The sequence below is a fragment of the Lissotriton vulgaris genome, chromosome 9 (genome assembly GCF_964263255.1).
Source record: "Lissotriton vulgaris chromosome 9, aLisVul1.2, whole genome shotgun sequence".
Lineage (NCBI taxonomy): Eukaryota > Metazoa > Chordata > Amphibia > Caudata > Salamandridae > Lissotriton > Lissotriton vulgaris.
In genome coordinates this window covers 783,722,649-783,740,243 of record NC_141697.1, presented here as the reverse complement: position 1 = coordinate 783,740,243, position 17,595 = coordinate 783,722,649, and the positions used below count along the sequence as shown (strand labels likewise).

At 42.5% G+C, this 17,595-nt stretch overlaps 1 protein-coding gene across 1 annotated transcript in view; it reads right to left on the bottom strand.

Moving 5' to 3' along the window:
• The window catches only part of NAALADL1 (N-acetylated alpha-linked acidic dipeptidase like 1), a 274,450-nt gene that overhangs the window by 121,417 nt on the left and 135,438 nt on the right, over window positions 1-17,595 (bottom strand). The window contains exons 7-11 of the mRNA XM_086938510.1: window positions 11,036-11,140; window positions 9,200-9,285; window positions 8,490-8,609; window positions 7,666-7,751; window positions 2,355-2,418 (exon numbers count right to left, since the gene is read on the bottom strand). Of these exons, the coding sequence (XP_086794636.1) occupies window positions 2,355-2,418; window positions 7,666-7,751; window positions 8,490-8,609; window positions 9,200-9,285; window positions 11,036-11,140 (461 nt within the window). The remainder of the gene's footprint in view (window positions 1-2,354; window positions 2,419-7,665; window positions 7,752-8,489; window positions 8,610-9,199; window positions 9,286-11,035; window positions 11,141-17,595) is intronic.

The window sequence follows — 17,595 nt, the reverse complement described above, 5'->3', positions numbered from 1 at the left end:
GGATGGATGGATGACTAAAAGAGTGGATGGGTGGAAGGATTAGTAAGTGAAAGGATGGCTGGATTGGTGAAAGGGTAAATGGCTGGATGGATGATATGGAGAGTGGATGGATAAGTGTAGAGATGGATAGGGTGAAAGGGTGGATGGATGGATAATGGATGGATGAGTGGAAGGATGGAAGAAGGGATGGATGAGTGAAATGATAGATGGAAGGATACATGATGGATAGGTTTGCAAATGGTTGAATATGTTTGGAAATGGCTGGGCTTACTTATATACTATTGCGCAACCTCGGATGTGTCTGTAAAACTTACCTATTGTCTAGAAGTTTTGTCCTGAATTTTGACCTCCTGTCCTGAATTTGTGTCCTGAATTTTGACCCTTTGTCCTGAATTTTTACACTCACCGTCCTGAATTTGCACCAATGCCAGTTGGTCACCCTAATTACAAAGGATCTGTTAAAATGAATAGCTAAATCCAGCTCCTCCATAAAGATCACAGAAGCTTCCAGAAGGATTTGTAAACCCCTTGCGGGCGGTTCTAATCAACAATACAGCATCATCCGCGTAACGCAGTAAGCGTATACCTATTAGGGGGCAATCTGTTCTAGTTGCCACTAACACCTGTTCTAATCTGTTAATATACGAAGTGAATAAAAAAAGGAGCTAGAATGCACCCTCGCTGGACCCCTCTGCCCATTTTGAATGAACGAGTACAACGAGAACCATCTGTAAAGCAGTTACTGCCCAAGTGGTAGCGTGAAAATACCTAAACAAAAACACTATCAGGACCATGTTTAATAGGATTTTCCATAATTTGGCGTGGTAACTCTGTCGAAGGCTGGTGTGAGGTCCCTCAACGCTATGACAATAGACCCAGAAAGCGCCACTATATACTTATTCATAACCATGTACAAGTTCAGACACTAATCAATAGTAGACCTACTGGGCCTAAATCCAGACTGCAATTCTGCTATACAAATCCAAATTAAACTCCACAAATATTAGAAATGGTAAAGTTATAGTTCTCTCTTAATTTTATGATTTATGCACCACTTGCGCACTTATTCCTATGTAATTAGTGCCTAACACACCTTAAACTACACAACCATACCAAATACAAAACATAAACATATCTGCTGAAATTATCATTTGTGCATCACTTTCACATTACTATAAGTCATACTCACAGTAATACCTACACACCACTTTTAAATTAATATCACTTGTGCACCTATATACACAGTCTTGTCACCTCACTCGCCTACACTACATGAACCATTACTCAGTCCTTCTCCATGCACTAGCTATATCCTGGGACGTTACCTAAGTTATAACGTGTGTGAAATCATTGCAGCTCTTAAAACACTTATGATATCAGAAATTATTTTATTTGCCAGAACACAGTACAAGGTACAGTAGCGAGTTATAGTTAAAGTAGTGTGGCGAGAGAGATGACAAGACTGTGTACGGAGGGGCACGAGTGACATTAATTTAAGGGTGGTGCGTAAGTATAAATGTGAGTTATAAGTATGACTTATAGTAGTGTGAAAGTGGTACGTAAATTTTAATTTCAACAGATATATAATCCGACAAAATTTGTCAGGGCTGCTTTGGGTTCCCAGTCTGGCCCTGGCTTCCACCAATTAAACCGGAGAATAGTTAAAAGAACATCTGAGAAATAGTTCCTGGATGCAAGAGCTTGACTCACCAAACACGGATATGAAATAGTTCCTGGATGCAAGAGCTTGACTCTCCCAACACTGATATGAAATAGTTCCTGGATGCAAGAGCTTGACTCACCCAACACTGATATGAAATAGATCTTGGATGCAAGAGCTTGACTCACCCAAAACTGATATGAAATAGTTCCTGGATGTAAGAGCTTGACTCACCAAACACTGATATGAAATAGTTCCTGGATGCAAGAGCTTGACTCACCAAACACGGATATGAAATAGTTCCTGGATGCAATAGCTTGACTCACCCAACACTAATATGAAATAGTTCCTGGATGCAAGAGCTTGACTCACCCAACAGTGATATGAAATAGTTCCTGGATGCAAGAGCTTGACTCACCCAACACTGATATGAAATAGTTCCTGGATGCAAGAGCTTGACTCACCAAACACTGCTATGAAATAGTTCCTGGATGCAAGAGCTTGACTCACCCAACACTGATATGAAATAGTTCCTGGATGCAAGAGCTTGACTCACCAAACACTGCTATGAAATAGTTCCTGGATGCAAGAGCTTGACTCACCCAACACTGATATGAAATAGTTCCTGGATGCAAGAGCTTGACTCACCAAACACTGATATGAAATAGTTCCTGGATGCAAGAGCTTGACTCACCAAACACTGATATGTCGACGTTAATGTAGGCCACGGCTCTTTCTCGCAGCTTGCTGAAATATTCCTGCAGCCGGAGGGGTAGGAGTGGAGACAGAAGAGAGAAATACACATGCAGCATCAGTCCTTACTCTTGCTGTCCTGTTGCACCCTCATAAGATCACAGAAATATCGGAAACGCTAAATTTAAAAAGAAGCAACTATACAAAAAAATGACATTGTTTTAACTGAATGCTAGCCACATTCCTTTTTTTCAGAAGTCACTTGTTTTTAGTTTTGACTTTTATGGTGCTTGTGCCATTTTTGCGAATATTTGTAGTCTAAAAGTACTTTAAGGGGCTATGGGCCAGTCAGCTTCAATCATTGGCTTCTTTTGCTCTGATGCCTTCAGCCACTGACTTGAGATATTGTGAATCACATCTTGGATCAGCCCACAGGAATATTTTATCTCGCAGGCTTCCTACAGCCACTTCTGATGTCACAGTCCACCTCTATTGGAATGCATGAGGACATAGTCATAGTTTATATCTTAAATCAGTCGGACAGCAATCCAGTATCACCAGCACTGACAAAACCACCTGGTAATATGGATGCTACAGAAGATAAACCAATTCTTTTTCTGTAGCATTTATTTTTCAGAAGTTTTTGCATCACTCATTCTGTGTCGGGCGCAGACCAAGATGTGATTAGTAAAAAAATTTTTTTTCCTGGAGCAGCCCATCGACAGAGCATTACTTAGGTGGAAAGCCTCCTCTGAGTTAGTGCATGGGGTGCAGTCAGCAGAGCTTGGAAACACTGCCTCTTTATATTTCCGAGCTAAGGGCCATATGTATCATCAAACTATTTTGCATTTCCTAAATAGCGAATTTTAAGGAATCGCTATTTAGGAAATGCAAAATGGTATGTATGAACAAAATAGCATTTATTTTGCGATTCCTTAAGCTTCCTTAATTGCGAATTCGCATTTTGTGAATTCGCAATTAAGGAATATTTTCCAATGCATTACTATGGGCCAGGAGGCCCATAGGAATGATTTCCAAATAATTCTCAAATTGCGAATTCGCAAATTGCTATTCGCAATTTGAGAATTTTTGCAAGGGTGCAGGGGTGTCTCAAGGACACCCTGCTGCACCCCTGTAAATTACATGTGTGTGCATATGGCGCACATACATGCCCAATGGGCATGTATGTGCATCATATGCCACCCTCACAAATGCACAACTGTGCATATTTACAAGAAATCGCAAATTACCACCAACTACAAGTTGGTAGTAATTTGCGATTCCTTAACCAAAATTCACTTGCCAAAAATGCTACATACATAGCATTTAAGGAATCACAAAATTGCGATTCCCTAAATGCTATGGCAAAATAAGGAATCGCACAAGTTTGCAATTCCTTATTTTGGGAATGTTTCATACATCCCAAAACATGCAAAAAGGCCGTTTGTGATTCGCAAAAGCCGAAATTCTGTGAATTTCGGCCGTTGCGAATCACAAAAGGCTTCATACATATGGCCCTAAGTTATCTGCAGCTCAAGCATATAGCTCAGAGATTTCCTAATAAATGCATGTGGTGCAGACACAGAAATTTCGATAAAAACAAACACAAAGACCACATTGCATCAACGTTCATCACTGAATAGCATCAAGATACGACCCTAGGTTTGACGTTTGTATGCCGTGCGCATGCCCAACCCACGCACCATATACATGTCCCTCTTGGCTCTGCTAATGCTTGTTAGTATTACCTTCTACTGACATTTTACCCAGTAGTAGTTTTGAGTTTTTTAATGCTGAAACTATTATCACAGCCCTGGAAAAAGCCATTATTATTTATTTAAGCAGGCAGCACTCCCAGGGGTGAGGTGAGGCTTGCACTCATGACATGCCAGAGAAGGTTTCTACTGCTTGCCTCTACTCCGGTTATTTGAGGCACAGTGTTTCTGCAGATACTAAATGGGAAGGACAGAATTTAGTAAGTCGTTGTAACATCTACATTACACCAGGTCCTCTCTGAATGAGAACACAACCCAAGACCGGTTTCCGTCTCTTCAATGAAGTCCATCTTCATTTCCTAGACCTCAGCAGAATACTGAACCCTGATCTAAGCATACCAACGTCTTCTAGTGAGTCTTCAAAAAAAAGACTCACTGACATGTTTATTGATGGAAATTATATGCATCCACATAGGAAGGTGTCTGCACAAATGCAAGTAAAAGCGTGAGGGACATTTAATATTCATCAAAGCTTTATTTCGATATATATAATATCATAAAAGCACATTTACAATTAAAACACAGTTCATTAAAAATACATTTAGAATAAATTGCAGATAAAAGCAGATAAAAAACCTTTTACATTACAATAAATAATTAAAAATGTATAAACTATAGCAGCTTTGTGGATATATGGATATGTAAAAAGATAATTTGCTTATGCTTATTTCATTGAATGGCTTTCAGCCTAATCATCCAAGCCCAACTTAAAAATGTGGACACCCCACACACTAGGGTTGTACTAACATCAGCCTTAACCTCATCCTTGCGATGGATATTTTCCTCCGATGCTGGGCCCCCATGCAAACGGGCGTGGTCATGACGGAACGGTTCCGCCATGAGCACAGCTCGACCGATGCTCATGACGGAACCGTTCCGTCATTAGCAGCGAAAGGGTTAAGAATTCTGAGTGCGACCGAGTGGTCCCTGGTTCCAAGCAACAGACACACAGGTTTGAGCCATTTCTGTCTAGGTTTTGTATAGGCTGGACATACAAAAAACACATGAGCAATATTTTCAATAGCACCTTCGCAGGTTGAACAGTCAGCGGGAGTTTGATGCGGTGGCTTCCACTTGCTGGTACGATCGCGAAGCGGAAGAGTGCCCACCCTGAACTGCATAAAAAGTGATCTGTCTCGAGGCTTCATGATAAAATCTAAATAGGGCTCCAGGCGAGGCTTGGGCTTGTGCTGAGGGAATACCTCGGTTAGCCTACCTGGGTTTGGGTCCCTCTGCTCTTGGTCATCAACCCATGCTCAATAGGCCCGCTTAGTTTCAGCCTTAGATAGCAGTGTCCCAGTCTCCTAAGCTGTTAAAAGACCCGTTGCCAGCAGAAGCTTCTTTATATTAACTAGCCAACTAATTTTATGAGCTCCTTGAAGGTTCATGACCTCTTTTAAGCCGTCGGCGTACCTTGAGAGCTCCGGGGTACGCCATAGTCGGGCCCAATATAAAAGAGGGCGAAAAGTGGCTAGGTCCTTGATGGAACGACGACCCAGATCACTCAGAAGTGGCTTGGTTGGGGTGCCCCTGGGGAGCGAAACAAGCTCTCTAAAGACCTTGTTCTCTGCGATAACTAAGACATCCACACATTCGAAGCCCCAGAGCTCCACACCATATAGAGCGCTGCCTACAGCTTTTGCAGCATAGATGTCCAAGGCAGGAGCAACGGGCTTAGAGGTGGAGGCATGATGTTCCCTCGCCAGTACTCCAACTACCCTCTTTTGGTTCAGCGCCATTTTATCAATATGTGGGTGCCATTTAAGTTTATCAGAAATTCTAATCCCCAGGTAGTCAAACTCTTTTACACGTTCCAGAGACACCCAGTCAAGAGACAAGGTAGATCTGGACGATCTACTCGGGTTAAAATAAAGAAGCTTGGTTTTTGAAGTATTTATGGCCAGGCCCCTCAGCTTACAAAACACACAGAAGCGGTCTAACAGCTTCTGCAATCCTGCAGGAGTTTTTGATACTAGAAGCGTATCATCCGCAAAGAGTAATGCAGGGACGTTATCACCCACCAGGACCGGGGCATCAGCATTGATTTCGAGCAGAAAGGAGACTACGCCATTCACAAATAGCGTGAAGAGTGTAGGAGCCAATACACAGCCCTGGCGTACCCCTCTGTTCACAGGGATTTTGTCAGTTTTTTGCTCCTGTGCTCCCCATCTAATATGGGCATAATTTCCTTCATGCATACGAGCCAAGAGGTTCAGAATAGGCGAAGGAATCCCCATCTCTTCCAGGACCAGCCATAGGCGGTCTCGAGGGACCAGGTCAAAGGCGGTCTTTAGATCAATAAATGCCAAATAAAGACCGCCTTTGCCAATAGTAACTACTTTCCAGTGTAATAGCACACGCCTAAATGCCTGATCTATTGTGCTTGTGCAAGCCCTAAAGCCCGCCTGGAAGGGTGGTATAATATTATTTTCATCCGCCCACAAGAGAATCCTCTCCAAGAGAACCCTGCCAACCAATTTCTGCCCACCATCTATGAGACTTATTGGGCGATAGTTGGCAAGGTCCCCCCTTGAGCCCTTTCTTATTCATAAGACATCTACACAGTGATTATGGCTGCCTTGTTTTACCAACAGGCACAGAGTTTGAATGCATAGGTCCGATTCACAAAGAATTTGCTGTAACTTACCTTTGTGGTGCTGCTGGGTTATCCAGAATTCCAGGAGTCATGAGTACTATAAGAGTACGACACACTGACTAATGCACCAATCTTTCAGAATCAGTCCCTATATGTTGCCTTTTTGCGAGGTGACATCAACAATGGTTAGCACACCAAATGGAGACAGGCTGAAGAGTTTAAGTTCCTTATTGTCATCTCAGTGCCACCTTTCCTACGCACCACCCCGAACACAATTTCCAATTCCTGTCAAGCAGCAACAATTAAAAGGCAATTTGTGGAAAGCATGGATGCACAGGACTAAGCTGAAGCTTCAGAAAGGAATCCTGAGTGACAGACAACAATCTCCACTGCCTAAGAGTAAACCCTGAGAAATGCCCGTTTTAGAATGCAAAATCCATCATACTGCAGGTCCTTGATTTCTCAACCATTTGACAAATATGTAAAAAGCAACACAAGGTATTTGCCAGTGCTTAATTTGTAAAAAAGAATAAGTACCGGGCCAAAAGAGTTCAATGTCCGGAGTGCAAAATACCAAGGCTCGATTGTCTTATTTCCTCCTCGTTTCTGTTTAATCCACCACCCTGTCCCTTTAGCTCACTCTTCTCGTAGGCTCCTGCCTCTGCTTTTGGCACAGTTTTTCAGTCTTTCTCTTTCTCCGTGTGTCTTTTCTCTGTTAGGTCCTAGGTCAAAGTCTGATGGGATCAAACAAGTGCTGGCCCTCGAAAATTAGTGGATCGCAAGAACCGGCTCAAATTGAGCTCTAGTTTGCCCAAAGTGTCCCACTTTCCCATTAACAGAAACAAATTCAACGAAGTTTTGTCTTTTGCATAGGACAAAACACTATCATAGTATGTAAAGCTTAGACTTTGTGATTAGCAAGGCAGCAGAGCCAAAATTACCTCAGTGTACTCGGTGGAACCAATCAGGCCAAACTCTTCGGCTCCCCAGCTGCCGAATATAATAGACCTTCGTGGGCGCCATTTTCCTGTGGGGTATGATGACAAAGGTGGAAAGCGAACACTGAAGCAAATCAACATTAACCAATTAACTTATGTCCTTCATGGTTACAACTGCCAGGGTGGAATCACCCGTTCCGGTATCTTAAATTGGACACTTTAGCGGACCTCGAAAGTAACCACTTAAGAATCTCTGTACCCAACAGACTTTTTACCCATTTCTACTTTTGTCTTCTAGAAGAAGAAGAAGGTTTACTTGCAATACAACTTTCTTGTAAGTAAATCCATTTACAAGTGCACAACAAATGTTTATGCATTAGAAAAGTAGTTTAAAACTCATAAGAAAAAGTAACTCATATGTGAAAGTCTGGCATGGATTAAGTAGCCTTGAGAACTGGGCCACAGTATTCTTTAAATAAAATCGCAAAATAATTTTAAAAAACCCACAACATATACAGCTCCTCAAGTGGAGTATCTGGTAATCAACCAGTCACAAAGGGACTATAATACGTATAGAAAAATATAATCCCTTCTATACTCATCTCTAGAAATAATCATGAAATCTATGGAGAATTTGTTTTACTTTTCTAGTTTCATGTTTCCATGGATGTTGACAATTAAATAACCAGGAACTGGGCTTAATACAAAATACTAACAGGAGAATCGTCATTATGGTATGTAGAAGCAACTACAATTTCAAAATGACAAACGAGATGCACAAGTTATACACCTACAGCTACATCACATGGTTACTAGCAGCTCCTCACCTTCCTTCAGCTTTTTCCCCAGCACCCTGGTGATTTCCAGCATGACAGCAGTGCCGCTGCTGGGGTCGATGGCGCCATGGACCCAGCTATCTCTATGATTGCCATACATGACATAGCGGTCTGAAAAAAAAGGATTTCAATCAATCTAGAGAAGCAGGTCTTCAAAAAATTGTCTGCTGGAGTAAACTGATGGCGCACTCAAATAATTCAATAGTCTGTCACCCAAAAACAGAGCTTTGTTTTGTATTGTTCGGGTCATTACAATAATGATATCACATAGCAGTATTTTTTTCTATGCAGAAGTGAATGTATTCCCCTTTTCTAATTCCCCATATTGCAGTAATTGGTCCAAACTGGTGAAAACAAATACAAAAGGAAGAGGTGGCAGCTGTAAATTTATAGTAAGACAAGTTAGCAAGTCAAGCACTTATTTTGAGATCCCCGTGTAACCAACAGATCACCTTAGGACTTAGGTTAACACTACTTCTGAGGTTGATAAAATGAGTCAAATTGAGTTGAACATTTATAAGCCTTCAATTTACTGCATTATCACAGGGCGAAACTGTGATGATAAGTGCTTGAGTTTAAAGGTTTCCGACAACAATAAATAAGTCCTTCTGTTTCGCGAAAGCTATAAAATCTTGACATTGTTTCGTGAAAATTCGTATCCAGCTCCTGAATATACAGGAGAAAGAGAGAAACACACTCACCGGGCTCGACACTCCCGCGGATCATGCCCATCACGTTAGCCGACTTTCGGATCTCTCTGTAGTTGTAGATGTTCACCTGGACATCACTGTAAGAAAGATGGTGATAAAGTATACTATACTATCTGACTATCGAGTGGGAAAGTTATAGTGACATATTAGTGTAGAATTCATTATTTTTCGTCAATTTATATGACTCCTATTCTAAAAGAGCTGAGAAAAAAACATGATCATGGCAGAAATGAGGGAACATGTCAATGGAAGCGATTAAAACAATAGTGGCTAAATTTAAGAAGCTAAGGTCCAGGTAAGTCATATTGTTGAAAAGAAATATATGGAACTAAGATGAGGAATATTCCCATCAATTCATAGGTTCAAACGGATGTATGACGTGACAACGCATACTGTTACCACGCATACCTTTACAACGCGGTATTTACAACGAATACCGTTACAACGCATAGCGCTTAGAGGTGCTGGATAGTGGTAAGTATAATTTTATATTCCAACTCCAGTCCCCGTGGACACTAGGGAAGGTGTTGAATATAAAATTATACTTATTCCCTATCCTAGAGCGCCCCCCAGCGCAATGCGTTGTAATGGTATGCGTGGTAATGCCTGCGTTCTAATGGTAGTGCGTTGTAAAAATTCCGTTGTAAACGTTGTATACCGTTTCAAACAGAGCGCCACCAGTCACCTGGGGACTCTGAGTTAATGTCTAACTAAGGGGTACAAGATTGGGCATCAAGGGCTGGGCACAGAAGAGATTGGCCAACGCAGTACAGTATAGTTGGAATGCCATTGAAGGTAAATACAGCAGAGGAGCTGTGGCTGGGAACAGGCAGAGAAAATAAGGTGGTATGCTGAAAGCAGCGTAATGGAAGAATGCATAGCATAATGTTGGCGTTGTTTTGTGGAAAAGATTCGGACCAGGTCAACCTTAAGATGAACTGAAGTGACGGCGCCTAACTAAACTACTTCTCTAGAACTAGAACTGAAGCCTTTCATGCACAAGGAAGATAATGCCCTTCGGCAGGTAGGACAACAAGTTTCCAGAGATTTCAAGAACATCACAGCGACTGTACACATTACAGAGGAGTCTTCATCTCAACAGAGTCCATCAACTTCATACTTATCAATAACTCTACAGTGATTTAATGTATTATACAGAGAATTCAACAACATCACAGAGTTAAGTAAATTCACAAACTTCAAAAAGATTACAAAGAGTACTGAAGCTTCACATAAGGTTCAGAAACTGTAGAGACTTGGGCAACATGATAAAAAGTTCATAATTTGAGTGGATGTCAAACCCTCCTTATGTAGCATGTATTGTATGTATGTATGTATTGGCATTTATATAGCGCACTACTTACCCGTAGGGTCCCAAGGCGCTTCGACCGCTGCGAAACCCTTCCTGGCTTCCCTGAGAGATGGTCCCTTAATGGGTATCTCCAGGGTGAGACCAGGCATCCCCGGCGGTCTGGTGGGGCCGTTAGTGAAGATGAGGCAAGCTAATGCCCAGAGTTGCCGAGTGTGATCACTGCTCAGAGTGGGCACCGAGGCGAGAGAATTATCGAGTCCGCTGACCCTGGTCCAGAAACCTGCCACGCCGGGAATCGAACCCTGGTCCCGGGCCGTCCTCTGCTCTCGGGTCTGCCGCCTCTAACCAGTGAGCCACACTACTTCACACTACTTAGCAGTCTTGAGCGGAAAAAAACACATGTGCCTAAAGGATGTACACAGCACACGATTTTGTACACATGTATGTGCCACTTATACCTATCTGCAAGCTCATTTCACAGGCTACAACAGCAGTCAAACAGAATGTCTACATACCTGTTGTTAGGGAAGGCCCCTTGATTCCGGAAGCCTGGTCCTAGGGGATAGTCACAGCCCAAGGATCCCTGCCATGTTTCATCAGCTTTGGGCCCATCCAGCTGGCTAAAGAAGTCAGAAGAGGTATGAGCATAATGTCATATAGGAACACGCTCTGTATTCTATTGACATTCTATGCCTTTCTTTCTGTCTGTCAGCACAATGTGTCCATTTTTTTATACATGAAAATAAAAAATGAGAAGTGAATGAGAGACTTGTGGGCTGATTTAGAGTTTGGCAGACGGTACTCCATCCACCAGGGTGGCTGAGGACATTACCTCCACCACCATGAAGGAGTACCATCCACCAAATTTAGAGATGCCTCCCAGCCCAGCAATCATCTATGTACATTAAAAGGCATCACCATTACAGCAGTTCTTTTCAAGGGACAAATATTTGGTGGAAGGCTGCCGTCAGTTTTGATGCTCATTCGACATAATTTTCCAATTTTTTTTTTCAAACAAACTTCCAAAGTGGAGTTTCTTTCTGAAAAACAAGAAACTAATGATTCCTATACTTTTGTAGTTTTTCTTCCAGATTGTTGACGTCATTATTTTCAAATATACCTCACAGTCACTTTTTACCCAGCACTGGTGGGCTGTAAAAAAAGGACACTACAACATCTAGACTATAAAGGGCGGTGGAATGTTGTTCTTTTGACAGCCCCATCTCCATTGGGCCATCGGAGGAAGCTTTCCGTCAATAGAGCCAACAGGGGCTCTGTTGAGGGAAAAGCTTAAGGTCCCCCTATCTCTAAATGAGGAGGGCAAACCCAGGGTTTTTGGCGAACATGATACTGCTTTATGTTTTGTAATGGAGCACCATGTCTGCCAAACTCTAAATCAGCACCTTAGTGAAAAGTTCAGTGAGAGCATAAAAATGGCTGGAGCAGAGCAAGAATTAAAAATATTGTTTCTTTATGTCGGAATAAATTGGTATTTCATGAAAGTATCTGACATTGAGCGCATAATTCATATGTTTATGGCTATGCTCCTGACTTTTTATCCTAGGATAATAAATACTCCTTATATGCCACTTAATGATTGTAATTTCAGTCCTGTATTTTAGCTTACTAGTTTTTGGAATTTAAAGTGGGATTCTAAACATGTGGAATCTGCGTGTATTAATTTTGTTGAAGTTTATATTACATGATATTGTATATCTGAAATAATGTATAATGTATGATGTTGCAAATAATGTTGCAAAGAATAAAGGACAGGGTGGAAGTTCCGGTAAAATTATTACCGTGAGAGATTGGGCTGTTGGTTGACTGGGGTGTGAGCCCTGGTCAGGCAGCAACGACAATCCTTGCCAGGGTGAGGCACAAGACAACCCTAAATTAACTTGCGCTTAACACTAGTATCTTGGCACAGAGCAGTCAGGATTTACTTAGAGGCAATATGTAAAGTATTTGTGCAACACTTCAAACAATAATAAAGTGAAAACACCACACCAAAAGGATCCCACAACAAGATAGAAAATTAGGATTATTTGTGAATAAATAAATCACAACAACAAAAATCCAATCAGTAAAACTGGAGATATGCATGTTTAATGATTTCAAGTGAAAATAGTGCCCAAAAGCACAAATCACCAACTATGGATAGCGGGTCACACTGTACTGGGACAAAGTCACACGTTCAGGCTGACTGCAATGTAGTGCAGGCCAGCTACAAGGACCCTGAAGGCCAGCTGAACAAAGAACTTAAATACCGGTTTGCAGGGCGTTGCAAGGAACCATGTCAAAGATGCGTTGCGCAGCTGAAGTTATTCGTCAGTTCCGAGATGTGGCAAGTCCTGCATCATCATTTACGATCCCATCGACATGGGCGTACGATGCAAACTCTGGCGTCGAGGATGCATCGCGCAGTTGGGGTGATGCATTGGTTCTGAGGAGCTGCAAGGCTGTGATGTGGAGTCCACCGTTGAGGCTGCGTTGATGAGGGATGCGAGGGCCTGCGCTGAGGATGTATTGCACAGTGGCGATTCCAATGGGGGGAAGGGCTGCGATGCAGGTCTTTGTGGCAGTACCGATCCACACAGCAGCAAGGAGTTGGTTCTGCTCAGGGTTGGACTGTGCATTAGAAAAGAGATCCATCAGTTATGCTGGATCCACAGAGGCTAGCAAAGCTTCTTAGGCCCACTTGCAAAGGTCCAGGTATGGTGTGGCACCACTTGGCAGGGTGGACTCACAGATGACAGAGTCCATATACTGGGGTCAAGGTTGTTGGAGACTTCTGTCCCTGAGGCTCAAGTCAGGAGGCCAGCAAATTAGCCTTTGGAGTTACTCTGGGGTCCTAGGCGCAACAGAGGCAGGTCCAGTCCTTCTCACCCAGGCAAGAGAGCCTTCTTTCTGGCTGAGTAGCCACAGGTAAAGACGTGTACTGAGGAGTTGGTGTCTGGGGTCCAATATATATATATATATATCTGGTGCCCTTCCTCTGAAGATGGGAGAAGCTTCTAGACCCATTCCTTAGAATTGTACCTCCTTTCCCTGCCATGGCTCCAGACTAAATATAGGGTTATGCAGCCCTTTGTGTGAAGGCAGGGCACAGCATATTCAGGTGTAAGTGGGGCTGTGCTCAGTACCTCCCTCTCATCCTGCCAGTGATGGCCCATCCAGACACACCAAAGCTCCCTATTGTGTGTGGCTGTCTAGGAGGAATACAGAAAGCGTACCTGATAACTACACTCAGTCATGTGAAAAAGAGACAGGCTGCAGGCACCACATGGCTTATGCAGTAAAATGGCAATTTTCTAAAAGTGGTATTTTCAACATTGTAATTTAAAATCCGACTTTCCCATAAGTTAGGATTTTTCATTCCCATCGTAAAGACACTAAACATGAATGAGTTACCTGCTCTCATTTGGAAGTCACAGCTTATTAAATGTAATATGGTAACTCCAATGTTATCCTACCGGAGAGGTACGCATTGGAGTAGTGAAAAAGGAATGTAAGTGTGTTCCATTACCAAAAAATGTAAAACTTGAAAGTACATGCCCTACTTTAAAAATACATTGCTCCCAGCCCTCTGGGCTGTCCTGGGCCTACCCTAGGGGTGACTTATATGTATTAAAAAGGAAGGTTTGGATCTGGAAAGTGGCTTATTTTGCCAGGTCATAATGCCAGTTTAAAAACTGCACACACAGGCTGCAATGGCAGACCTGAGACATGTTTAAAGTGCTACATAGGTGGGTGGTGCAAGCAGTGCTGCAGACCCACTAGTAGTATTTAATTTACTGGCCCTGGGCACAGGTAGTGCCTCTTTACTATGGACTTGAAATATGGCAATTGGGTATAAGCAAATTATACCATGTTCTAAGGAGAGAGCACACACACTTTAGCACTGGTAAAGCAAGCAGAGTCCTAAAGCTAGCAAAAACGAGGTCAGCAAAAGAGGAGGTCTGAGAGCACAAAGTTAGGGGGAAAACCAAACCAAGAATGGTCTAACAATGACCTTAAGTTGTTCATTTACACATATTTTTAGGCTTTGGATTGTAGCTAGTTTAACCTCTTGGATGCTCATGACGAGTTGAGCTCGTCATGAGCCACGGCGCTCCGGTGCTCATGACAAGCTCAGCTCGTCATGGCCCGTGGAACGCTTAGGTGCGGGGAGAATTCCCCCGCTCTGCTGAGCGTTCCACGGGAGGCAATACACCTATGAGGAGCTGAGCTAGTCATGAGCACAGGAGCAAAATGTCATGAAAATGGGGCGCTGTGCGCGACCCCCTCCCCCCAGCACAGCGGGGGATTAACCCCCGCAGCGAAGGGGTTAAACACACCAGTTCAATTTACCTTTTACCTAAATCTAGTTTCGCAGTGACTGTATTTTTTGGGGGTTTAAACCCAACCCTTGGCATGAATGTACCCAGACATTCAAGCAGATCATTGCCCCCTGCTGGAATTAGCCTTAATAAACATTGTGATTTAATTAACAGTCTATCTGCGGGGACGAATTGTGATTTTCATTGAGCTGTGAGAATTATGGTTTGGGTTTCAGTTTTATTTCATAACATTAACAGCACTTTAACTCTGTTTTAAAAATATCCATACATACTCACAAGCATCCCAGCCCTTCGACCCCAGTTGTGTAGAATCCCACAGGTCCATTAAACTTTTATTTCTTCTAATGTAAATAAAATGAGTACCACTGCTTTGGGTAATAATAAACATGTTATCTATCAACTGCGCCAACAAACTGACACCTCTGGGCTAGGCACACTGCAAACGCTGCACTGTTTGTACATGTGTTTAGTGTAGGCATATAGACAATCTACAGCCACTGCTTTTTGTGTAACATGTGATTTGTAGACTAGTGCAGACACGCAAATGCACTGCAAGCACTGCACTGTTTGTTAGATGGTTGTTGAGGACAGACATTGTTTTCAATATGTACTTTGTATAGGCACACTTACGTTAACACTTACTCATCTCATCTGTGCAACATGCTTAAAGTAGGTAGAGCAATCTAAAAACACTACCGTATTTGCATTGTTTGCTTCGTATAAGTTGAAACAGTTTGTAAACAAGGCACTATTTTTACAATGTGCTAACTGTAGGCAGTGGCAAACATTGTTTTTGTAATACGAGTGGCTACACATCATAAGGTAAAAACAACAATTGAACTGCCCGAACTGCCAAGCCATGTCTTCCCTGGACCGAAATCAAGCATCTTAGGACCAGTTTCTGGCTATCAGCCATCATCAGCCAGGATAGCTTGATTGGCAGTTCAGGGTGGACTGTTCACATGAGGCACAGGGTCAAGACTGATTTGCATATGGCCATGTCTGAACTGGGGTGGGTTGATGAGCAAAATAACGATGGATTAAACCCCGATCTGTGACTGGGGGTGAATGCTTTGCCAGTGTGCAACATTCCGTCCATCATCCTGTATGTTTTTCTGTTCACCCTATGTGGGAAGGGTATGCTCAGACGTGGGTCCCGTGCTCACTAGGCCACTGGAGTCAAGCTATCCTGGCTGAAGACGGCTGATAGCCAGAAACCGGTCCTAGGATGCTTGATTCCGGTCCAGGAAAGACATGGCTTGGCAGTTCAGGCTGGACGGTTCCCATGAGGCACAGGGTTAAGACTGATTTGCATATGGCCAAGTCTGAACTGGGGTGGGTTGGTGAGCAAAATAAAGATGGATTAAACCCAGATCTGTGACTGGGGGTGAACGTTTTGCCATTGTACAACATTCCATCCATCATCTTGTGTGTTTTGCTGTTCACCCTATGTGGGAAGGGTATGCCCAGACATGGGTCCCGTGCTCACTAGGCCACTGGAGTCAAGCTATCCTGGCTGAAGACGGCTGATAGCCAGAAACTGGTCCTAGGATGCTTGATTCCGGTCCAGGAAAGACATGGCTTGGCAGTTCAGGCTGGACTGTTCCCATGAGGCACAGGGTCAAGACTGATTTGCATATGGCCATTTCTGAACTGGGGTGGGTTGGTGAGCAAAATTACAATGGATTAAACCCAGATCTGTGACTGGGGGTGAATGTTTTGCCATTGTGCAACATTCCGTCCATCATCTTGTGTGTTTTGCTGTTCACACATCATAAGGTGGCACTTTACAAAACAAATAAATAAGTACATGCAGTACGATTTGTATCTTGTGTTTAGTTTATGGACACAGGGGTATAAAGTAAGGGTTTCACAATTTGTATCACAAGCTTAGTGGACAGGCGTGGCATGAGAAAATTAAAGTGAGCAGGGATGCATACTATGAATTCTGTACTAGACAATGACCTGTATGTCTTTAAGACAGGGATGATAAACAGGTGAACAGGATCTGTCCCAGATTTTCAGGATAACTGCATAGGATATATTTACATACAATGAATCTCAATGGAACTTATTTGCAAAGACAGTAGTAATCTTGAAAATCTAGCTTCGACTTACCACTTCGACCACATTTGATAACGCTGCTTTAAGCTCATAAGAGTGCAATAATATCTTTTGGTCACATGAAGTGATATGGTTTTACTCAATTTTTGATCTTTAATCTAATATAAAAGGTACCATTACCTAGAACACTTGCAGAGTTTATGCTTGGACGGACACTGCAACAAAAATTTGACTGATAAATAGAAAGGTTTTCAGGACTGACCAGCACTTAATAAATTGAGCTCTAGATCCCCGTTAAGGTCTTCGAAAATAGCCTAGCATTCAGGAAAATTTATAATTTTAGTTTGAAAATGTCTACCTATGGGGCTAAACTGACAAGTCATAAAAAGTGATCTGACGTCCTAGCTAGTCCTTGTTAATACTCATAGAGCTAAAGAGATCATTGGGGTAGAAAACTGGAAAAAAGTAGCATTGGGCCTAGCTATTCTGGAGGATCTGTTATGTATGGCAGCATGGAAAGCCATAAAGTGTGCGAGGCAAATGGTAATAAGGAAAGATATGACACCTCACACATATTTAGTCACTAAGACTTAATTTTCATCATCAGACTTTGACCCAATGCAAAAGAGGTAAAGAAGGATGGGGGGAAAAAGAAGAGAAATATTGAAAGT